We start from the raw sequence: 22064 nt of genomic DNA on the forward strand, positions 1-22064 counted from the left end.
AGCTCCCTCCTGCCTCTTTATCTCTTGCCCGATTGCCCAGAGAGCAGCCACCCCACAGCCAGGACCAAGACAACCAGAAGGGGCCTCATGGATGCTTTTGGGAAGCATGCCTTGTCCCAAGGGAAATGTGGCTGCCGGCAGGTGCTGCTCCGGCCCAGCCCAGGGGCAACCGACCTCAAGTGGGGTGCTGGCAGGCACACACTGGCTCACAAGAGCAGACTATTACATTTTTAGAAATTCATGCAAGCCAGTTATTAAATAAATCCTTATTGAAAATTAGATACATATACTTACAATGAAATAAAATGTTAAAAGCAAAGGTAAAAAATTCTCAAAGCTCATCACTTCCTAATCCTTTTGCTACGCTGCATTACTGTGAATATTCTTGAGGTCAGCTATGTCTGCTGAATCTGTACTGTGTGTCACTGAGCACCTCTTCCCAACTCTGTCCAGTGGCCTCAGGTTTATAGCTGGTGGGATCTATACCGTGGAGTTGGCAGAAGCTACAGGATCAGGCCTGTGCCTCAGAGAGCTCAGTCGAAGACACCAGCCAGCACGCCAGCCCCCGCCCGGGGGGCCTAGGTCTGTCCCTCCCGGGGACCTACCTGCTCGGGTTGGGGTGAGCTGCTCCGAGGACTTGACCCGCTCCTCCGTGGTGTGGCCGCGTAGCCCGTGCAGCTCAGCCACGGGCAGGAAGGCGGGCTCCAGCGCCTTGGCGGCCAGCAGTTCCTTCTCTCGGGCCCGCTGCTCCCGCTGGCGCTCCAGCTCCCGCTCCCGCTCCTTCTCCCGCTCTCGCTCCAGCTCCTTCTCCCGCTCCCGCTCCTTCTCCCGCTCCCGCTCTCGCTCCTTCTCCCGCTCACGGTCGGCTTCCCGTTCCCGCTCGCGCTCCCGCTCCCGCCGCAGCTCCTCATCCATCTGCATCCTGTGGGGGGCGGAAAGGGGGCCTGAGCTCACTGTGACCGGGAGCCAGGGACAGTCCCCTAACAAGACCTCCCGGAGTGAGAAACTGACAGCCAAGCCCAGGGTTTCGGTGGAAAACCCACATTCTAACCCGAATGATGGGCATTAGAAACTCAAAGTCTGTAAAACAAGCTGTGTACTAACTCCCTAAGCCTCACTGAAAGCTTATGCTGGGAGGTGGCGATTCCAACCATCGCCGAGAAGCATCAGCTGCCACTGTCCCATTTACAGGTGAGTAGGCTGCAGACAGCAGTGGCTGAGGAGCCCCCAGCACAAAGGCTTTTCTCCGCTTTGCCATGGGGGCCGGGGGAGGAGAGAGAGCGGGCCGGCCCGGGGCATGACTTACCTCTCGGCGCTAAGGCTGGACATCCGCTCCGAGTGCAGCGCTGCCAGGGACGAGTGGGACAGCTCGGGGGGGTAGCGGACCCCAGAGAGGTGAAGATGCATGGCCGACGGGTGCAGCGGAGGCAGGGAGCCGGGGGTGGGGATGGGGTAGAAGGGGGACCGCAGGGCAGACAGGCAGTAGGAATCGTCCATTCTGTGCCAAGAAGACAGGCCAGTGAACACCAGCGTTAAAGGGAAAAAGGTGGGACCTGGTCCTATAGCCTCCACCAAGGCCCAGTTGAGGCCACACGCACGGCCAGCCACAAAGCCCCTTGCTGACAGAGGCCCCTGGACGCCAACATACAGCCCCGTAGGCTCAGACTCAGGAAGCTTCTACACAGAGCAAGACCGCACATCTCCACGGGGGCGATCACACAGCAAGGGAGTCCCTCTCCCACGTGAAACCTGGTGCTGTTTATCAACAGTCCTGCCAGCGGAGCCAACAACAAAGGGAGGAAGTGGGAAAATGACAGCTCAGACACGGGGGATTTCTACCAGGGCAGGCTGCTAATGGCTAATGTGGAAGGTTGGGAGGCTGCTGCAAGCTCTCACTGGGAGTCGGGCCCCCATGGTCCCCACATTCCTGGCCAGGCTCCGTTTTGCCACGAGCAGACCAGCGCCTGAACAGGAGGGCATGTGGAGTAACCCTGGCGACTCGGTGGGGGCTGCGTAAGGCATTCTCTGAAAACTCACCTGAAGGCCGGGTGGGGGAAGGGGTGTGGGGCCAGGTAGCTGGGGTGGTAGTAGGCAGCGGCGGTGGCAGGGTCCAGGCCGAGGGGAGGTAGGGAGGACATGCGGAGGTCCTCGGTGGTGTGGTAGGGCCGGAAGCTCCTCAGGTAGTCCTCGGTCACTGTGCTGGGGGGCACCACGTGGTGCACAGGCCGCTGGAGGCTGCAGGCGGGCACAGAGAAATGGAGGTGAGTGGAGCGCCTGTTGAAGGCTGGGAAATGGGTCAGCCTCCCCACACTCCCCCTGCCACCACCGCTCTCAGAAGGACGAGTGTCTGGGGATAGGTTCCAGCTCTCACTAACGAGATGCTGGTACTGGCAGGAAGCCCGGGGCACAGAGGTGGGCAGCCGCTGCTCCTCGCCTGCACGGCCCCTCGCTGTCCTCACCAACAGGCACACGTCTGCTATCTGCAGCCGAGAGGGACCCCCAGCCCCAGGAACCAGGACAGGGGTTTAGGGAGAACGGGAGAGCCAGCCATCATTTCAGCGTGGAAACGGACAGCAGGCGCAGACGAGCTGCGGGCCTAGGGCTAAGCCACCATCTGGCAGCCCTCAGCCTCAGCTGCTGCAGGCTCCCGGCTGCCGGCTCAGCCGCAGGGACCCAGACCCCGAGCACTTGTGCCTGTCCCAAACCTAATCTGAAGACTTACTTGAGTGGTGGGAATCGGGAGTCCTGCACAACTGAGCTGGGGGAGATGCCGAAGGGATAGGGGGTGCTGAGTAGGTGGGAGGGGATGGCCGGGCCCCCTGCCTTCTCCTGGGGCAGCGGGGGCTCCACAATGAGGCGTTCTCGACCACTGCTGCTGCCCCGAGAGCTGGTGTCCTGCTGGCGACAAAGAGCAGTGGGTCAGGGTGGGGGCAGGGTGGGCGAGGGAGAGCTGCCCACAAGGATGGGGCCGGTCTTCCTTCAGATACGGAAAAGCCACAGGTTTAGTGCATGTTTTAGAAATGTCCTTCCCATAAGGTTTTCCACCCAAATCGGAGGTACATGTGGCACTGGAGGCAGAGTGGTTAGAAGGGAGAACATGGGTCCTGGTGAGAGACAAGTCTGGACTGAAACCCACCAGGGGGGCCATCCCCTCCTTGGTGCAGTGGGGAAGGAAAGAGCCTCCCTCCAGCATTGCTGGGGTCAAGAGTACCCAGTGTCCGTGAGGGGACATAGCAGAGAGCAGGGGCCCCTCATCCTGCACAAACACCCACGCGCTTCCAGCACGGCTTTCCCACAAGGTCACATTAGCTCAGAACCCAAACTCGAGGAGTTAGAAGATGCTGGTCTCAGCACCCCCACCCCCCAGCAGGAAGTGAGCGCTGCTCAGCAGCAGGCGGAACAGAATCACGGGGCCCTGCCCACTGATCTCCAGATGCTCACAGGCATCCCCCAGGGGCCGAGGCGTCAACTGTGCTGACAGCTGCGAGCCTGTATCACAGATACCTTGACCCGAGGTGCCCACAGAGTGACTCAGCCTCAAGATGCTGGCGCTGCCCTGGAGCTCAACATACCAGTCTGCCCCCAGCCAACCCTTGGGGTGGCCCTGGCACCAACCAGAACAGGCAGCTGCAGGGCCTCAACTGGCCGGACCTGTCTGGGGACACCTTCGCGCACACGGGGGAGATGATTGTGGGCTGCAGCCCCACCTGCCCCGGACTCCTGGACAGAGAAGAGTCTGGGGCCTGGCCGGGAAGGTGGAGCCCAGTGACTCAGAGAAGGGGCTGGCCCAGGGCATGAAGGGGAAGCAAGAGGCCTCTGCCAGAACCAAGGACAGGCATGCCACCCAAGCCACACAGAGGGACGTTCCACATGCCCATCCACAAAGTGTCCAGCTCCAAGAAACTGTACCATCGGGAGATTCTGACTGTTCTTGTCATTTATGTGGCTGAAAGGCAGCCACGTAGCAAGGCTCAGGGAGCATTAAGAGTAGCCAGAGGGCTCTCGCTCTGGATTCTGGAGCACCCGCCATCTGGGAGGGTTCCACCATTACAATAGCCCCTCTCGCCTCCACTCCAGGCCTACCCTGAGCTGCAACCACATACTTCCAAGTCAGTTTCCTAGCCAGGCCTTTCTTCCCTTGGCCAATCTGCACAATGTCAGGTCTGACCACTACTGATCAGACAGCAACCAGGGCTCGGAGAAAGCAGGTGGCACTCCCAGGGCACAAGCCCAAGTTCATCTACCCCAAATTCACGGTGTTTCCACCTTGCTACAAAATGCCAAACACCCCGAAAATGAGGGAGGCCGTGACCCTATCCTGCTGAATTGGCAGGCTGAGGAGCACGTCCAGGAATGACCACTGGACATGTGGTGGCATGCCTGGACCTGAGGGCCAGGCCCTAGGGCTGAGGCCTGACCCCCAAGGAGACACCTAGCTGCCTGTTCCTCTAGCTGCTGCTCTCCCAGGAGATGGAGATGTCAGAGTCCCCAACTTATCTAACTCCCTGTGTGTACACTGAGGGAAAGATCGCAGCAGCGGCCCATCCACCTTCATGCTCGCCCACGGGACAGTGCAGAGCAGGCCACTGGCAGGCGGCGGAGGCTCACGGAGAAGGGCCGTTCCACCCATCAGGCACATTCACCAAATACGCTCGGGCCAGGCAGCCGCTGTGCACCTCAGCCCTCCGGAAGACACATCAGCGGTAATTAATTGAAGGAGACAGGCTGCTGATTGGAATCCCTAATGAGCAGCAACATCTGTTCCCTTCCCACATGCTGGGAGGGCCCCTCCACTCAGCGCGAGGTCCTCGCGGGTTCACAAACTCGAACTTGTCCTTCCCAGAAGGGTGTTCACATGGTGGGTGTCAAGGATAGGACACACACACGCACCAATGCTCTGGGTCAGAGTCAGAGCCCACAACTCTTGCCTCCCAGTTTTCCAGAAACTTCTATACAGGGGCTGGCACCTGGCCTTGGGGTCCTCCAGTTGCCTATGTGGACAGTAGGGGGTGCCCCAAGGTCATCTTAGGAGATGGTCCCTGCCCAGTCCTGGACAACCCTAGATGACTCCCTTATATAGCTGCCCCATGCCTCAGTTTCCCCATCTGTCAAATGTGCCAATCACAGTGCCAGCCCATAGAGCAGCGATTATGGTGCACAGGTGCAGATGGGAAGTGGGTAACGTGTGAGGGAGTGGGGGTCGGGGGAGGCTCACACGCACCAGTGCACCGCCAAGCCTGTAGTTATCCCCACTCCCCCGTCCACACTGCCGCTGAGGGCCTACCTCTAGGTTGGGGCTTGCTGGCTCCCCCTTACACCCTTACCCCGCCGGGCACAGGGCCAGGCCGGCCCAAGTGCGAACAACTGTCAGGAGGAGGTACCACGGCCCCACACCAACCAGCTCCAGTGGCCCACCCTGCACTGGAGCCACCATGGTGTAAAGCCGCCTCCTTCCCTCGGTGGGACAAAGCCCTGCTGAAAGCAGCTGGGCCAGATGGCACCTTGTCCCAGCCTGGCCGAGACAAACAAGGAGTTGGAGAGGCCATGGGGGGGAGGTGGCAGGAGGGGGTTCAGCGGGCCAGACCCACGTGCCTTCTGTCTGGCTGGTGCCTTGCTAAGCTTGTGACAGGCACCTGGGAATGAGGTCAGTCCAGCCCGGAGGGTGCACAAGGGCTGCCCAGGGTGGGATGGGCCCAGGCAGCAGTCCCCAACCCAGGCGAGGCCTAGGAGGCTCAGCCAGCCACCCCAAGACACCCCAACAGCGCCGGCCGGGCTCCCGCTGCTGTCCCCGGCGGCCAGGCACGCACCGAGGAGCATCTGTGGGCAGCTTTTTATGTCTCCGCCGCGGCTGCGTGGCTGCAGGCGCAGCTGTAGTGATGAAAGAAAGACGAATGAGGGGGAGGCGGGGAGGGAGGAAAATCCTTCATTCTCTGGTGATTAGAGAGGTTTCCAGTCAGACAGACAGGACATGCCCTGTTAGCTTTAAAATAGACTATTTTTCATCTCATCTGTCCTTTCGAAGCTCCGACTACCTGGGAAATCTCGGTGACCCCAGTGAAGGGGCCCTAGAGCCCCCCAAGCCCCGCCATGCAGGAGGGCCCCCCATGAGTCCTGGGCTACCACTTTAGGAAGCGCCCCCTCTCCTGCTCTCAAGCCTCTCCCTGAGCCCCCCCAGAAGGATTAAATTCCCCACTGAGCCTTTGTGCTGAGCTGATGAGCCATACATCAACTGCTAATCCAGCTCCCTTCCTCCCGCCCTCCCTGGTGGCATTAGTGTTTCATTAACCGCCAATGGCTGGAGCAGATCTATGGCCCGGCCCTCTCTCTGGGGTTAGCAAATGTTTCTGGGCGAGGAGCTGGGGAGGAGGCCTGCAGCAGGAGGGGACTGTTTACAGGGCATCCTGGGTCCTGGTGGGCAGGGAAGAAACCAATCTTGGGTGGGAGCAAAGGGGGCAATTTGGGCTGTGGCTGCTGTCACCAGCCAGAGACAAAGCAGGACTCAGAAACCACCTGGACCCAAGTGAGTTAGGGGAAAGGCAAGGAGCCGCAGCTGTCTGAGCCAGGTAGCTGGGCCCCGAGGTCAAGGCTGACAGCCAGGTTGCTGACAGTGAGGGGGACAGTCCTCTCCAGAGGTAGGAGACTCTGGGAAAGACCCCCTGTCCTCCCTCAAACCAGGACTAGGGGGCAGCTCCGACCCCCTCTGGCCAGAATCCACCTACCGGGCCCTGCCCTGCCCCTCTAGTCTCTGAAGTGCACACAGGGCAGAGAATACAAACCAAGGCAGCAGCTTCTAGGCAAGCACAGGCACAGGGGACCTTGCCAGGTGACAATCCAGGAGGGTTTGTCGCCTCTAATGTGGGGTCAAGTTACGGTCATATCCAGGTGGGTCCTAGGCCACAGATGTTTCCAGGGATCCCCACTGGGTTCCCTCACCCTAGGACACCCCCTGCCTGACTGAACCCCCCCACCCCTCTGGGCAGAAAAAAAGACAGACCCTGAGTGATGGCACTGATGCCCACTCCCAGCCAACAGAGCAGAGCTGAGATGGGGTGAGGTGGGAGTTCCCCCTCCCCCTCCGCCTTCTCTGAGGTTTAATTAGTATTTCCAAGTGGTGCCATCCCTCAGGGAACTTGGCAGAAAAATCCAGGAGAAGCGTAGTGACAGTGTTCTTAATTAGGAAGGGCTCCTCGGCCCGGCGGGAGCACCAGGTGTGGGGGGAGTGGAGGTGGGAGGGGTCAGCTCCGGTGGTGCAAAGGAGCGGCCGCTCCCAGGGCTACCAGCTCCTTTTGCACTGGCAAGTCACCGGGCAGCAGCCAGGCACAGGGACATCAAGTGTTGGGAAGGGCCCCCCTCGGCAGGCGTCAACAGTTACATAAAACTGATGTGACAATTGATGTGATGTGAACATGTGGGCTGGCTTTGCCCGTCTCAATTCCTTGTTTGAGCAATAGGTAATAATAACAGCTATTGTTTATTAAGTGCTTGTGCAAACACCACTTTAAGCATTTTACATGGGGTTTCGGTGGAATTATGTTATGCCCCCCCACCCCCCAATTCACGTTGAAGCTGCAACTTTTAGGACCCCAGAATGTGACCGTATTTGAACACAGAGCCTTTAAAGAGGTGATTAGGTTAAATGAAGTCATCAGGGTGGGTCCTAAATGTGACTGGTGTCCTTATAAGGATAGATCAGGACACAGCCGTGCACAGAAGGGAGACCAGGCGAAGACACAGCGAGAAGACGGCTGTCTACAGTCCAAGGAGAGAGGCCTCAGGACAGCCCAGCCCTTCAAACAACTTGATCTCAGACTTCCAGCCTCCAGAACTGTGGGGATAGCCGTAAGCGCCCTGATTGTGGTGCTTGGTGGTGGCAGCCAGAGATAAATGACATCTATGAAAGTACTTACTTTGCATAGACCCTCCTGGTAGGTGCTGTCGTCAGAGACGAAAGAGGCCCAGGAGAGCACGAGTTTAGGAGGGGGATCTGAACCCCAAACTCCAGTCCTTCACTGTGAAAGGCCACACTCCCCATACCTGTGGCCTGTGGTCACACTCGGCTCTACCACGCACCCCGGCACTCACCTGCCGGCTCTCGCTCCTCCAGACGCCATTGACGGTCTTGGTAGGGGCGATGGTCACCACAGGCGGTGTGCTAGGGACGCTGTGGCCCCCAGGGGGGACAATGATGGGGCCCATGGGCACGCGCTTGGGTGTGCTGGCAGGGGAGCTGTGGTTGGTGGCTGGAGAGGACACAGGGGACGACTCGCTGCTCAGTGAAGACCCTGCAAGAGAAGGACAGAGCCTTAGTTGTGGATTCAGATGGCTCAGTGTTTGGCTCATGCTCCCTGGTCCCCATTCCAGACCCAGACCTCATCTGAGAGCCATGAACAGCACCCAGGGCCCTGTGTCCAATGCAGGCCAAATAGGGGACCCCCAAATTTTATCACATCACTGCAAAGATTCAACTAAGTGCCAGGCACCAGGCAGGTGACGGGCACACCCTGCCCCACCACTGGCACTGTACATGCAGGCAGCCCAACTGCACAGTCACAGGGGTATGTATGAACTTGGGCGGCTGTGTGCTCTGCTGGACAGGGGTGTAGACCTGTCACCTGAATGCTTTTCATATGGACTCAGGGTGCCAGCCTTGGTCTGGGTGAAGCTGTCATGGAGGCTGCTGCTGACAGTCCTGAGTAGCAGCCTAAAGACACCCCTCTCACTCCCAGACTCAAGGGACAAACACAAACCCCTACAAAGGGGTCCAATTGGGCACCTTTTGTCTCTAGGAGCCCCACTTGGGGCACCCGGAGCCCTGGGGAGGTGGCAGAAGCAGATGTTAGCACAGACCTCCCCTTCCAGAAGGAGAATTCCGTCACCTTGCAGGCATCCTCCCTGAATTTTGTTCAGAACTTGTGTCAGTCCCAGGACACTCGTCTCCACATCATCAAGTGGTCACTCTCGTATTACCAAAAATAAGCCTTTGCTCAAAGGGTGGCCTATAGCTCATGTGCCCTCTGAGACCATCTCAGCAGCCAAAGCACCACTGAGATGAAGGAATTACTGTGGTCCATGCCCTTCTGACCCAGAGGTCCTGACCAGCCAAGTTGGCCTCAGTGGTGTGACCACGAGGTGGGAGTGGAGACACCGAGGCCCCATGGATAAAGACATGGCAGATGCTCCCTTACGCCTCTTCCATGTAGCTCCCTAGGACTGAACACCACACACAACTGTAGAGGGCAGCCCTATGGGGAGACACCCAGCCCAGCCGGATCTAACCCAACCCAGTGTCTGTGCCCCAAAAGCTGCCTGCCACATTCTGCTCAGTGACCCCGGGAACAACGCTGAGGCCAGGTGTCCCTTACTCCCAGCTCCCAACTGTCAGTGCCTGGCCAGGTGGGCAGTGAGGACTCATGGACCAACCACAGCCCACACCCTAAAATTTTGCAACCCCCAGTCGGCTGGGCCAACCTCCGAAACTAAGCACTGGGTCTAGATCCCAGCTCTGCCACCCACCCACAGAGGCAAGCTCCCAGCCTCCTGGTCAGATGCCATAACGCCGGGGGACAGCCAACAGCAGAGGAAAGGACAGGCCTTGCTTACCTGTGGGGAAGCTCTGAGGCTCTGAAACAAGCTGGGGCCTCCCATGTCATTGAGACCCAGCTAGGAAGCCAGTTTTAGCAGCACCGTGGGAGTGGCGCTGGCTAGGGACTGACCCAGTGGCTCTGAGGGACCAGTGGGCTGCCGTCCACTCTAACAGTCGATGGAGGGAAGTCCTGGTGGTAAACCAGGGAGGGCATGGCACCCAGACTCTCACCCAGGTTTGGGCAACTTCGGGAAACTGTCTGTGTCTCCTCGGGCTCTGTTATCTACCCAGGGCCTAGCCTGGCATCCTACTCCTGGGTCTGTACCCGGCAAAACAGGGCTGGCGTCCACCAAAGTCACCGCCAGGGATCCTGGCAGCTGCTGACCTGAAACTACCCCGAGGCCCACCAGCAGCTACAAGGTGGTGTCAGGATGGGGCAGGAAGCAGCCAGAGCTACAGGCACATGGTGAGTCACGGCAACACCACCGGCACCACCACCTAGTGAAGACGAACGCAGGGGGGGCTCAGAATGCTGACAGTTGTACCTGCTGGGGGCGGGGGAGGGGAGCAGAGAGCGCTGGGGCCTCACTGTTTCCCATCTGTGGTTCACTCTGCAAACCTGTCCCACTGGATGCTATGGTCTGTGCACTTTTCTGTAGGTATTTAGATTTTGATAAAAGCCCCATTTTAAATTTTTGAAAAAAAATACCAGGAATTTTTCTCTTAAAAAAAAAGGAATTTCCATGGAATTTCTACCCATCTGATCGGTGGCATCATTATTGAGGTATGCCTCCCACCCCACAGAACTTGCCCATACCAGAGCTTGCAATTCAGTGGTTTTTAGTATATTCACAACTGTGCTACCATCACCGCAATCAGTTCTAGGATGTTCTCTTCACCCCAAAAAGAAACCCTGTACTCATGAGCACTCTCTCCCCTCCTCCCAGCCCCTGGCAACTACCAATCTGCCGCCTGCCTCCATAGATTTACCTATTCTGGACATTTCATGTAAATGGGACCATACATGACATGCAGCCTTCTGTGTCCAGCTTCTCTCACTCAGCATGATATTTTTACGGTTCACCCATCTGTAACTTGTGCCAGGACTGCATTCGTTTTCAGGGCTGAATAATATTCCGTTGTATAAAGGGACCCCGTTTTGTTGATCTACCATCATCAATGGACAGTTAGGTATGTCACCTTGTGGCTACTTGTGAGTGGTGCTGATGAGACCACTGCTCATAAATAAAACTCATGTCACTCAGCCTCAGGTGCTTGGCTGCCTAAAGGACCTACTGTGTGCCCAGTTTGTACTCTGGGCGGCCCTGTCTAAACTCTGTCTGTGAGTAGAGGGAGGGTGGATATTCATACTCTGAAGCCAAAAAAGTAAAGAAATTCAACACACCAAGAGCCCCACCCATCAAGGCAGAGACTGCAGCTGTCCGGAGGCCAAGTTGGGGTCAAGGGCCAGATGGGCTCTGGTCCTGCGGGGCTTGGGGAAGATGAGAGCAGAAACCTTGAGCCCCACCCTGCACTCGCTTCTGGGCTTCACAGAGGGAGGCGCCTATGCCCCCCCCTTAGGAACAGGAGCACCTGACAGCCCGGAGGGCTGCGGAACGGCCAGGGAGACTCAGGCCACCTGGCTCTGCCCCCGCGCTCCTTCCTGCTCACCGCCCTGCATCATTAGCCTCCGGATTAGCCTCCCCTCTAAGAATGAGGGAACTTGGGGGGCGCACCTGGGAGGCCATCCACAATTAGTGCCTAATCCCTCGGGGCCGGCTGTCAGCAGCCAGCCCGAGCACGCCATCGATCCCCGACCCCGCACCCGCCAATTAGCGAGCGGCAGCGCGACCCTCGTTCTCAAGGCGGCGGCGGCAGCGGCAGGGCCGTGATCGCTGTAATTAACTGGAGGCATGCGGCAGGAGTCAGTGGACGCGTGCGGATTGGAGATGACAAGAGGCAGAGCGCTCAGTGTCACCTCTGTTGTCTGACTTCGAGGATTAGCGCCCAAGGCCGCCTGGGCACATGTAATTAACAGCTGAGACCCCAAAGATACTGCAAGGGGCGGGGAGTGAGGCCTGAAGATAAAACTGCAAGACTGCAGCAGCCCTGTCAGCTCTCCTAGACGTGCACCGAACCAGCTACACAAACATTAAGCACCAACTGCACGCCCCGAACAAGGACCCCTGTGTTGCGACAGGATCACCCTTGCCTGGGACACTGTGGAGTGCAGAGGGAAAGGACTGGTCACAGTCACACCAAACAGCTCTTGTCCACCCTGGACTTGTCCCTGCATGGAGTCAGGCCACTGCCTAGCTTGGGGGAGTGACAGAACAGAGGAAAAGACGGTGACCATCTGATGCATTTCTCTAAAAAAGGACCCTTGGGAGATCATCCTGAGAGGCCTGCAGGGCTGGACGGGGCAGCACTGCATGGACAGCTCCGATGCCAGCAGGAGATGGTTGCTATGGATTTACCAGCCAGCAACAGAGCGGCAGGGGTCCCTTCCCAGCTGAACTTCGCCCCAGCACAGGCTCCCCTCTGAGACCCACAGTCTGGGTGGGAGGGAGCCCAGCAGACCCTCTGTGCTCTCTTCACCCGGCCTCCTCCGCTCCCTTTTTCTTCTTTTGTTCTGTCCCAGGTCATCCTGAATTGGTATGAGCCGACCTTGGGCAGTGAGAACTTTGTCAGACCATCATAACCCTGGGGACACCATGACTCTGGCTGGCACCAGCGGACCCTGGGGCTTTACAGGGTGACAAGGAAATCACTGTTGCATCATCATGGCCAGGGGAGGCCTCATGCTCTTAATATCAGGGCTGGGTATCACCCACCAGTCCACTGCTCTGGTCACTTCCACGGTGCCCACCCTACCTTCCCTCCCATCTTGCCGGGTGCTCAGCTCCCAGGCATGCCTGCTGCCCCTTCCCAGGGGCTCATTTTCCCCCAGGTCCTGCCTCCCTTGCCCACCTGCCTCCAGAACCCCAACCCGGCAGACAGAAGAGAAGGGAGAGGCACAGAGGGCACCCCTGCTGGAGCTCACACCTGTGCCGACACAGATGGGGCTGCAGACACCCACAGGGAGATGCCGCCTCGCCAAGCCTGCCAGCCGCACACGGCTGACACACACACATGGCTGGAGTGCCAGGCGGAATTTTTCTCCCCTCGTTTGCTTTGTCGCTGCCTTTGAAAGAGGCCGATTTCAGGTGGCAGAACAGGACCACCCTCGCTCACGCAGGCTGCGTGATAGGCAGGCTGGCAGGCAGAGGTACACCTCCAAACTGAAACAGAGGGAGGGACGCTCCCCAGCCTCCCTGGGACTCAGGGATAGGACCTTGGTTCCAGGCAGTTCCAGGGGCATGATCGTAACCAGACCCGCTTGCAAAGCCAGTGAAAAGATGAGGCAGGCAGCCAACAGACGCCGGGGAAGGAAGCTGGCTGGGGACCCAGTGTTCAGGGCTCTGGACCTGAACGAGAGCTAGAAATTCAAGTCCAGCTGCCACCATCACCACCTTTGTCAACCTCCTTGTGTCTGATCTAAAGAAAGCCAGGGTAGCTTGGTCGTTTCTCTCACAGGAGACAAAAATGGTGCCTGTGGTCTGTGCAGATGCCAGCTTGGTAAGGCTGCTTAGCTGTCCCACAGGGCTCAGGGTGGCAATGTCACATGCCAGACATGCTCTACTGGAGGACTGGACATAGGATTTGAATGGGCCCACATGGCTTCAGAGTCCACCCTTGCTCCCTCCACCTAGTCCAGCACCTAGCCACAAAGAAGGCCCCCAGGCCACAGCTACCTGAGGAGACCCCACCCCGCACAGCCGAGCCCCTGGGCACTCTGCATGGGTTGAAGAACCATGTGGCATGACCATCAGCCTCTGCAAGAGGCAGGAGGAACACGCAGGGACAAGAGTGGATCAGAATTAGGATTGGTCTGATGTGACCCTGGGTGTCTCGAGCATCTTCCCCCAGTGGCTGAGGACACCTCGGGCTCTGTGCTCTGCAGCCCCGCCTCTCAGCAGACGGGCACTGCGGCCCCACGGGAGGCGCCTGCTGCACCACGGAGGCGAGCAGATTGCCACACAGCTTGTGAGAGCGGCTGCCTGGCAGCAGCCCCTGCCCTGTCACGCTCGGGGCAGCGGGGACGCAGGCTACCAGACTCGCCCTCTGTGGGGGTGCAGAGGGGAAGGGTCAGGCTCAGGAGGTTCCTAGGGCAGGGCGCACAGCTGTCAGACCCCAGCCAGGGCTAGGCAGGTATGAAGTGTGAACGAACCGTCTCACACCCTCACTCAGTCGCTCAAGAAGCCCCCCCAAGCCCACGGGATGATTTGGGACATGCCCAACATGCCCTGCAAGCTCTGGAGGAAGCGGGGAGGCTCAGAGGGGCCACGACCTGTGACAATGGGTCTAGGACTCCTAAGGCTAGGACTCATTCCAAGGCCCCAAACTGGGGCTTCAGACACCTATGGGGAGGGCAGAGTCTGTCCAGAAGAGGTTCTGGTAGGAGGACTGGCAGGGAGGGGAGGCCAGGCCAAGGCTGGAACTGGCCTAGCAGCTTCCAAGTGGAGGAAAAGTCGAGAGGCCAGAGGGACATCACTTTGATGGACAGGGTAATGAGGGATGGGCTCCAGCAGTTGATGACAAATGCCAGGGGCAATGCCTGCATGACACCTTAGTTCAAGGTGGGGGCCCCTAGCCTGTCACTGAAAAAAGGTCCCATGGGCGCACTGTCATACCCAAACTTGGGATTCGGACCCAAACCTGAAGCCCGAGGCTCCTTCCAGTACGTGGTGTGGGCCTGGTCACTCCTTGAGCCCCCTTTCTCCCAAGGAGTAAAGACAAGGGACTTGGTGATGGACAGAGGCCGCCCTGGACCTGGACATACCCCACACCGGTGGCACAGACAAGAGCAGTTGTGGTGGCAATGGCTGACCCCAGCCCAGATGGGCAGGTTTTCTCCCTCCCAAAGTCAGGCCCAATTCAGCCAGTCCAAGAGCTGGTGCACAGCTGCCAGTGTCCAGGAGCACGCCCCACCCAGGGAAGCACTCTCCTTCCCAGGTCCCTCTCAGGGAGGGCTCTCAAGCCCTGGCTGGGCTTCTGGAGGGTGGGAAGGTAGGGGGGCAGAGGAGATGGCGGTGGTATTAGTGGTGGGGAGTGGCAGTGGTCAGGGTAGAGAGGCGGTGGCATTGGTGGCCCTCGTTCATGGCACACAGCTGCTGTGCCTGGCGCTGTTGTGTTCTTGCGAAATCATCAAAATCTATGAAGTAGAGATATCATCCTCATCCTTGAGAAAAGACAGAAGCTCACAGAGGTAAGGCGACATGGGCAGGGTCACACAGCCAGGACGTGAACCAGGATCGCTAATAGCCCGATAAGCACTGGCCCCAGGGTGGGTAAAGGGTCAAGCGGTCCAGGTGCAGCAGGCATCCGGCCCCCAGGGACTGACGCCCAGCCACACTGGCCACAGGGGACCAACCAGTCCGGTTTTGCTGCAATGAGAAGAATATGCATTTGGGAGCCTCAGGAAAGATAAAACTTCCCGCTGAGGGCCAACCCTCCTCAGCCTTTCTCTTGCCTTCTTCTGGGTAGAGCAGACATTAGGGCAGAGGATTACGGCCTCTGAACTGAATTTTTAAACTGCACCCTTGGGAAACATGAGGAACGACATTAGCTGGAGAAGCAGAGGGGACAGCTTGGTCAATAGCTCAAAATAAGGTGACACTTTCACAGTGCAGGAGGGGTGTAGTGTGGAGAGGGTCAAAGGTGAGCAGGATGCACTCCAGGCAAGGACAGGAACTGGGGCAGCCTGTAGCTGACAAAGCCACAGTCAGTCTAGCTTTCCATGGGGCCTGAGGGGGTAGGGGCCCGGCAAGGGGCCTGTAGTGTCCCCTCTCCCACTACTTCCCTGTGCAGGTCTCGAAGCTGCTCGGGCTCCAGGTGGGACCTCTGCCCACGGGGATGAGGCTGTTGGGAGTCAACCATGGGGTCCTGGGCCACCTCAATCCCCAGATGTTGAGATGCCAGCACCTCTGGGGGTATGAAGGCCCTTCACTCCATTGTCGGGGGGTTTCAGAGACAAGAGGCCTGGCCCTGGTGGGAGAAACAGCAGGTTGCAATGTCCTGGGACACAAGTCCTCAGAGTTTCCAACCTGCCCCTGGGCTGCTCAAGATTTGGGAAGCTTGAAGCTCAGTCTTGTCCACCAGCACAACAAACAGAGAACAGAGGCCAGGGGTAACCTGAGAACAAGGGGGGAGACCAGTACACAGCCAGTGCTCAATAAACGGTCACTGCCGTGATTACGAAGGGAGAGCCCTTGATGGGTCTGGTCGGCCTCCTCATGTGCCCACAACAGGGGTGTGGTGCCACCCAGTCACAAGGGTGATTATCACAAGGAGGCATGAAGTCCTGTATTGCCACGCTGTGCCAATGGAGAGGCCTAGAAGCCAGTTGCATGTGCTGTGTGACCCCACAGAGGTAAAACACCCAGTGTAGCACACCCGTGGTGGCTGGGGCTGGAGGACAGGGTGGGGAATGACTGCTAATGGGTCCAGGTTCTCCTTTAGGGATGCTAAAAACGTTCCAGAATTGTGGTGGTTACACAACCCTGAATGCACTAAAAATCACTGAACTGTACTCCTTTAAAGGGTGAACTTTATGGCACATGAATTATATCTTAAAAAGTTAACAAGTCTACCCTCGGCATTGCCAGGCCTACCAAAAGTCCCCCTGTGGTGTCTGGTTAGGAAGGAGAGACAGAACAGGGGTGCTGGGGCATGCTGTCCCTTGCCCCACTGCCCCCAGGCTTCCAGAAGCTGACCCTGGTATCTTCCCTACACCCTCTAGGGAGGAACAGACTACTGAGTGCTCCCTGAACTGCTGCAGGAAGGGGGCTAGGGGCCAAGGGGGCTCCTTCCTGGCTGAGATCATCCGCTCAGGCTTGTGGTCCTAACTCTAGCTCTCCAAGTCCACTTGGAAAGCCCTAAGCAGCAGCAGCAGCAAGGGCACAGGGTACATTCTCGCCAGCTATGTGACCTTAGCTTACGACCTGACCTCCCCGAGCCTCAGTTTCTCCAGCTGTACAATGAACCAACTTGGGCTGCCAACCTACAGATGGAGATGGCCAGGTCAGAGCTAGGGTGACTCAGGGAGAAAAATGGGGACCAGACATAAAGTGTGACCCAGAGGATGTACCAGAGGGGAACTAAGCATCTCATGTCTTCAAATCAAAGCTCCGACTGGGGCTGACCAGATGGAGAATCACAAACTGAGTTCATTGCCATGGCTCGTGGCCGCCACAGCCAGACACACAGTGATGAGGCCCAGGCACATGCACAGCAAAACTCAAGAATCAGAGCATCTTAAGGTCCAAGTACTGCTCCACGGCCCATGAACATTGAGCCCCCAGCCCCCACCTCAGCTTTCTCAGCTGAACAAGGGGGATAACATCAGTAAGCCGGGGCAGATACCAAGCTTTGATAACAAAAGCTCAGGCCAGCGTGGCTCAGCCCTCTACTCCCTCTTCTGACACCTCCCAGGGCGTCACACAATACACCCCGGTTGCAGCCACAGAGCCTGACCCCTGCCAGCAGCACACTTTGTTCCCAGCCGGCGAGGCCCAGCAGCTTCTGGCACACTGGCTGCCTGCTGGCCCATCACTCAAACCAGACACCAGGCCAGCCTAGGGCATTGGAGAGGAGACAAAGGGCCACCGAGACAGCTCCTGCTCTGTGCGCCCAAGGCCCACACGTGGTCCCACATCTGCAGACCTCTTCACCACCTGCCTTGGCAAGGAGGGAAGCGTGCCCTTTCATTGCTGTACCCTCCACAGATGCAGGGTGTCACTCCAGGACTTGAGCCCGGCAGGCCAGGAGTGGACACAGCTGCTTGATGAAGCCCTGACACTCAGCGTGACTCAGCCCAGGCGGAACCAGCATCCTCCCATGTGCAGCTTTGAAAGCCACGCCAGCCCCATTTCTTTGCCTTCTGGAACGCTCTTAGAGAAGACAGCCAAAGCAGGGAGCTGCTGGGCAAATTCTGCCTCAGGGACTTCTCGTTGGCTCTGAGGAGACCCCCCCAAGCCTCGATTCCAGCTCAGGTTCCTGCTATGTGAGCTGCTTCCAGGGTGCTCTGTAGCCTGCCTGGGCTGTCTGGTCTGGTCTGGTCTGGTCTGGGGCCTCAGTGGGCCCGGGCAGAGCGCTCAGCTTGCTGCCCCCTTTGGGCATCCGCTCTTCAGCTGGTTGGTGCACCGTGGACCCAGGCAGCCAGGCCTCATAATACTGGCAGGGCTGTTGCAGCCTGCTGCTCAGAAGTGGTCACAGAGTCTCCGTGGCACGGAGGGTGAGAGGGGTGTGTATGCAGGGATGTGGAAGGTCTGCTGGCAGCCACACTGCCTGAGTGGACAGAGCAGCCCACAGTAGGTGGACATGAAACCAGGCCCCAGTAGTTCTCTTGCCTGGGCCAATGACACCCTGCCCATCAATTCTAAGCTCACTCCCCTCGCACTTTCTCCTGTTTGAAAACCAGGTAGCAGAAAGGGCCTGGGAAGAGGAGATTCCAGAATCGGAAGACACCCCCCCCCCCCGCCCCAGCACACCCTGGTCGGGGCAAATGTCTGTTCCACTGAGCTGAGGCCGCAGAGCCCATAAGAATCGACACAGCTCCTTCCTGCACACTTTTCCTGGGTGCTCCCAAAGGCCCTGGAACCCAGATGCCAAGTTTTGGACCTTCGGGGCAAGGCAGACGACAGGGAGAGGCGCCCAGAGTACCTGCTTCCTCTGCTCCAGATGTGGGCCCCCTGCCTGCTAGCACTAAGTCCAGAGGGTGTCTAAGAGGCCTGCAACAGAATCCGCCTGGGCCCAGGTCTCCTGGCAGCTCAGCTGGAAACTGTCTCCCATCCCTACTTGTTGAACAAGCAGCCCTTGACCAGGACTAACGTGGGCAGCAGGACTGTCATCCTGAAGAGTGCCCGAAGCCGGAGGCATAGGGAGCCTCATGGTATAAACAAGACGACTAAAGCTCAAGGGGGATGAGCATTTGCCCAATCACACATCATGTCACTGCCCAAGAGACACCAGGAGCTATGGCTCTGAACCCCTAGGGCACACCAACACCAACCTCTGTCCATGCCACCAAGCAATTCCTACTTCAGGGAGATAGGCAGTGGTGGGCTGAGCTGCCCCAGAAACACCTGCTCCAGGATCATTTGACTTTACAGAGACTGTTCCCTGACACATCTGAAGTGGCCATCAGAGCCTGGAGCCACATGGCTCTCTGGGAAATTGGGGACCTGGGGAATGGGCCCCCCAGGAACAATCCAGGGGCTCTAGGGAGAAGGGTCAGGGGAGAGCACTGCCCCTGTAGGCACCTTCCTCAGCCGGGTCACATCCCCACCACTGACGCCCCCATGGTGGCTCCTGGATATAAGAAAGGACAGAGGTGGGGGACAGAGCAAAAGCAGAAGCCAAGCAGAGGTGCCCATGGTTGGGTGGGCTCGCTGGCCAGGCAGGGGTCTGGGAGGGCCTGAGCTCACTGTGCTGCTCCCTCCAGACAGAACCAGCACAAGAAAACCAGGAGTAGATGGGAGCCCCGGTTCCTGCCGGTGGGGACCAGCTGCTTCCCGGCTGCCCCTGTCCTCTCGGGAGCGGAGGGAGGTCCGGCGGGAAGGCGCGTGGCGGGCGCCGCTTACCTCTGGGCTCCTCTGCCTGCTTGGCGAGCTTGCGCAGCGCGGCGGCAAAGCTGGAGGACGGCGCAGCCTGGGCCGACAGCGCGCTGCTGGTGGCGGGGCTGCCGCTGGGCACCAGGGCGCCATTGAGCGGCGAGGGGGTGAGGGGGTTGACGGTGGCGGTGGTCCTGGTCGCGGTGGAAAGCATTCCTAGTGAAGGGGACTTGGGCTCATGGCTCATGCCTGAAACAGGAAGAGAAGAACCAGAGGTCACCCAGAGCAGGAGGCCAGCACCAGAGCGGGGTCCGGGGCTCGGGGTCCGGCCAGCAGGCGGCATGCAGGGAGCAGAAGCAGCCTGGGCGGCCCCAGAGGAGAGGCAGGCAAAGCAGAGAGAGCCAGCGCTGCAGAGAGAATGGGCCATGAACCCAGAGTCCAGCCAGTGCCCTGAGGATCCAGGGCCACCCCCACCCTCTTGGATCTGTAATTAGAGAACAAGGTATGCCCAAAACCCCAGTGATTCCAGAAGCCCAAAGTTTCGACCCACACAATCCTACAACCTCTCCAGGGCCAGTGGGCAGGCCTGGGAGGCAAGGGACGGGGCCAGCAGAAAGGAAAAGGGCTGAACTAACGACGACAATGAATACAAGCACGCCAGCAACTCCTGGCTGACATGCTTCTGCCAGGCCTTCGGCACAACGCCGATGAAGCTGGCACTGTTACTGTCCCCATTTTAGAAAAATGGAAACGAGGCTCAGACAGTGAAGGCTCAGTACCTGACCTAGGCAGGTGGCCTGGAGCCCTTGCCTGTCCCCAGCATGCCCTCCTGAGTCCCAAAACCACCCAGGGCCCTGAATGGTCTCCAGCTGAGAAGGTGCCTCAGAGAACAGCCGGTGGAGGAAGGGTAGTGCCAGCAGTTGAGGGAGAGGTGGGGGACACAGTGTCCGGACTCCGCCGTGGTCCCTCACCAGGTGCGGACCCTGCCTGGAGAAGCTAAAGACACGAAACTGCAGATCTAACAGTCATCGGTGGGGAAACCCTCTCCCCACTGGGGGCCAAGGAGCTGCCGCCCACCAGGGTGACATCAAACACCATTGGGGGTGGGTACTTGGCCACCTTATTAAGAGCCCCCAGCCTTTCCAGTCCCATTCAAGTGTCAGCGAGGAGGCTGAACCTTCCCCTGCCCTGCACAGCTGATCAGTAAGGGCCCAGCTCTGTCTTGGGCGGGAGACGGGTGCCATAAATAAGTTCTCCATGAACATTTCCTGCCCTTTCAGGGCCACCCGCCCAGCCCAGTCCTTGCTCCCTCACCATGGCGCGTTCCAGGAGTAAATCAAGGCCTGGCTTCAAAGCTGCAGGGGCCACAGGACGTGCACAGGGAGGAGCAAATTGACTTCCAAACCCCCAGACGGAGACCTGGGAACCCCGTGGAGTCGTCTGGGGAGGGGGTAGGTAGGGTTGTGGGCCTGGGGCACGCAAAATCGAAGAACACTATGGGGCAGGGATGTGAACAAGGCCCACCCCCAGGCTGCGACCCCACCACAGAGCCCACCTCACCTTCTGGATTCTGTGTTAAGTCCAAACAGTTCTTATTGGAACCTGCTTCCATGCCTGTTCCCAAGTGGCCAGGTGAGCACAGGGGACCCCACAGGGGCAGGCCTGCCCACTGCCCCTGAACACATGCCCTAGCCCAGAGTCCCAGACAGCCAAGCCATGCTGGTGCCATTAGTCTCCTGCTGGGCAGGAAAAATATCTTGGGGGCTCAGGCAGGGTGCAAGGTGGTGGCAGTGTGTGTGTATGTGTGGGGGGAGCAGCTGACGCATAAAAGACAATACTGAGGCAGGCATAAGCTCGAGGGAATACCATTCTTTCGGGTGAGGGCTTGTACCTCGGAAACAAAGGACCCCACAAGAGCCCCTGTGCCCACAGCCGGCAAGCTGGCCTCACAGCTGCCGGTGGGTCACGTGTGCAGCAGTGTCCCCCAGCAGCAGCCCCACTGAGTGGCCCAGGCACCCACCCGAGGCTGACCCCTGGTATCCTCCTCTTTCTGGGAGGGAGGGGGTGGGAGAGGAGGGAGCCACATGTCCACAGCCACATAGAACCCAGCAGAGAAACCCAAGAACTTGGGGGCACATGGGGTCCCTGCCCCCAGCAGCCTGCCTGCCAGAAAGCGCAGGTTCTGACAAGTCCTTTCTCAGCCAGCCTGGCACCCAGCCAACCACTTAAGGACCAGTGAGCACGATGGACAACATGCTCTGGAAGCTTGGCCCCAGGCTGTCTTTAGTGCCCTCTCCTCCTCCCAGGGCCAGCAAGGCCAGAGAGGATGGGAGGTACAGCCAAGGCCATGGAGTCAGCAGAAAGCAGGGGCCTAGAGGTAAGCTAAGGGCTCAGCACTGTCTCAGCAGCCAGGCACCCAGGGCTTTAACCTGGCTCTGTAGCCTCTAGCTGTGTGACTTCAGGCAAGTCACTTCACCTCTCTGAACCTGTCTCCTTGTCTGTTAAGATAAGGAGAAAGTCTACCTCATTGAGGTTAATCCCAGAAGGATTCAAGGAGCTAATTTATGTGTGGGGCTTCAGAGCAGGGCAGGCACACACCAGGGATCACTTATTATACAGTCCATCAGCCAACTGGGGCAAAAACTCTGGTCCTAGGTCCAGAAGGGTGAGGGTTCTGGCCAAGGCCACACAGGTCAGGCCTAGTAAACCAGGGCAGAAGCTGCTGGATTTGTGCTTCCTGCCCTACCCTAGGGCTTCAACAGGTAAAGGCGATGTGTTGTCAGAAGTCTATGCACTGCTTGGGGTGGCCACCCCAACACTCCCCCTCC

The 22064-nt window shown here is 58.6% G+C and overlaps 1 protein-coding gene across 2 annotated transcripts in view; it reads right to left on the reverse strand.

Annotated features, from left to right (window-relative positions):
* The window catches only part of GSE1 (Gse1 coiled-coil protein), a 400693-nt gene that overhangs the window by 16033 nt on the left and 362596 nt on the right, over positions 1-22064 (reverse strand). Inside the window, exons 3-8 of one of the 2 annotated variants that reach the window (XM_016197171.2) lie at positions 19267-19485; positions 8083-8282; positions 2723-2895; positions 2038-2235; positions 1307-1498; positions 606-922 (exon numbers count right to left, since the gene is read on the reverse strand). In XM_016197171.2, coding sequence (XP_016052657.2) covers positions 606-922; positions 1307-1498; positions 2038-2235; positions 2723-2895; positions 8083-8282; positions 19267-19485 — 1299 coding nt within the window. Of the gene's footprint in view, positions 1-605; positions 923-1306; positions 1499-2037; positions 2236-2722; positions 2899-8082; positions 8283-19266; positions 19486-22064 lie in introns of both variants that reach the window. The other variant, XM_087827100.1, reaches the window with a different exon arrangement.

Source organism: Miniopterus natalensis, chromosome 18 (assembly GCF_054644295.1).
Source record: "Miniopterus natalensis isolate mMinNat1 chromosome 18, mMinNat1.hap1, whole genome shotgun sequence".
Classification (NCBI taxonomy): Eukaryota; Metazoa; Chordata; class Mammalia; order Chiroptera; family Miniopteridae; genus Miniopterus; species Miniopterus natalensis.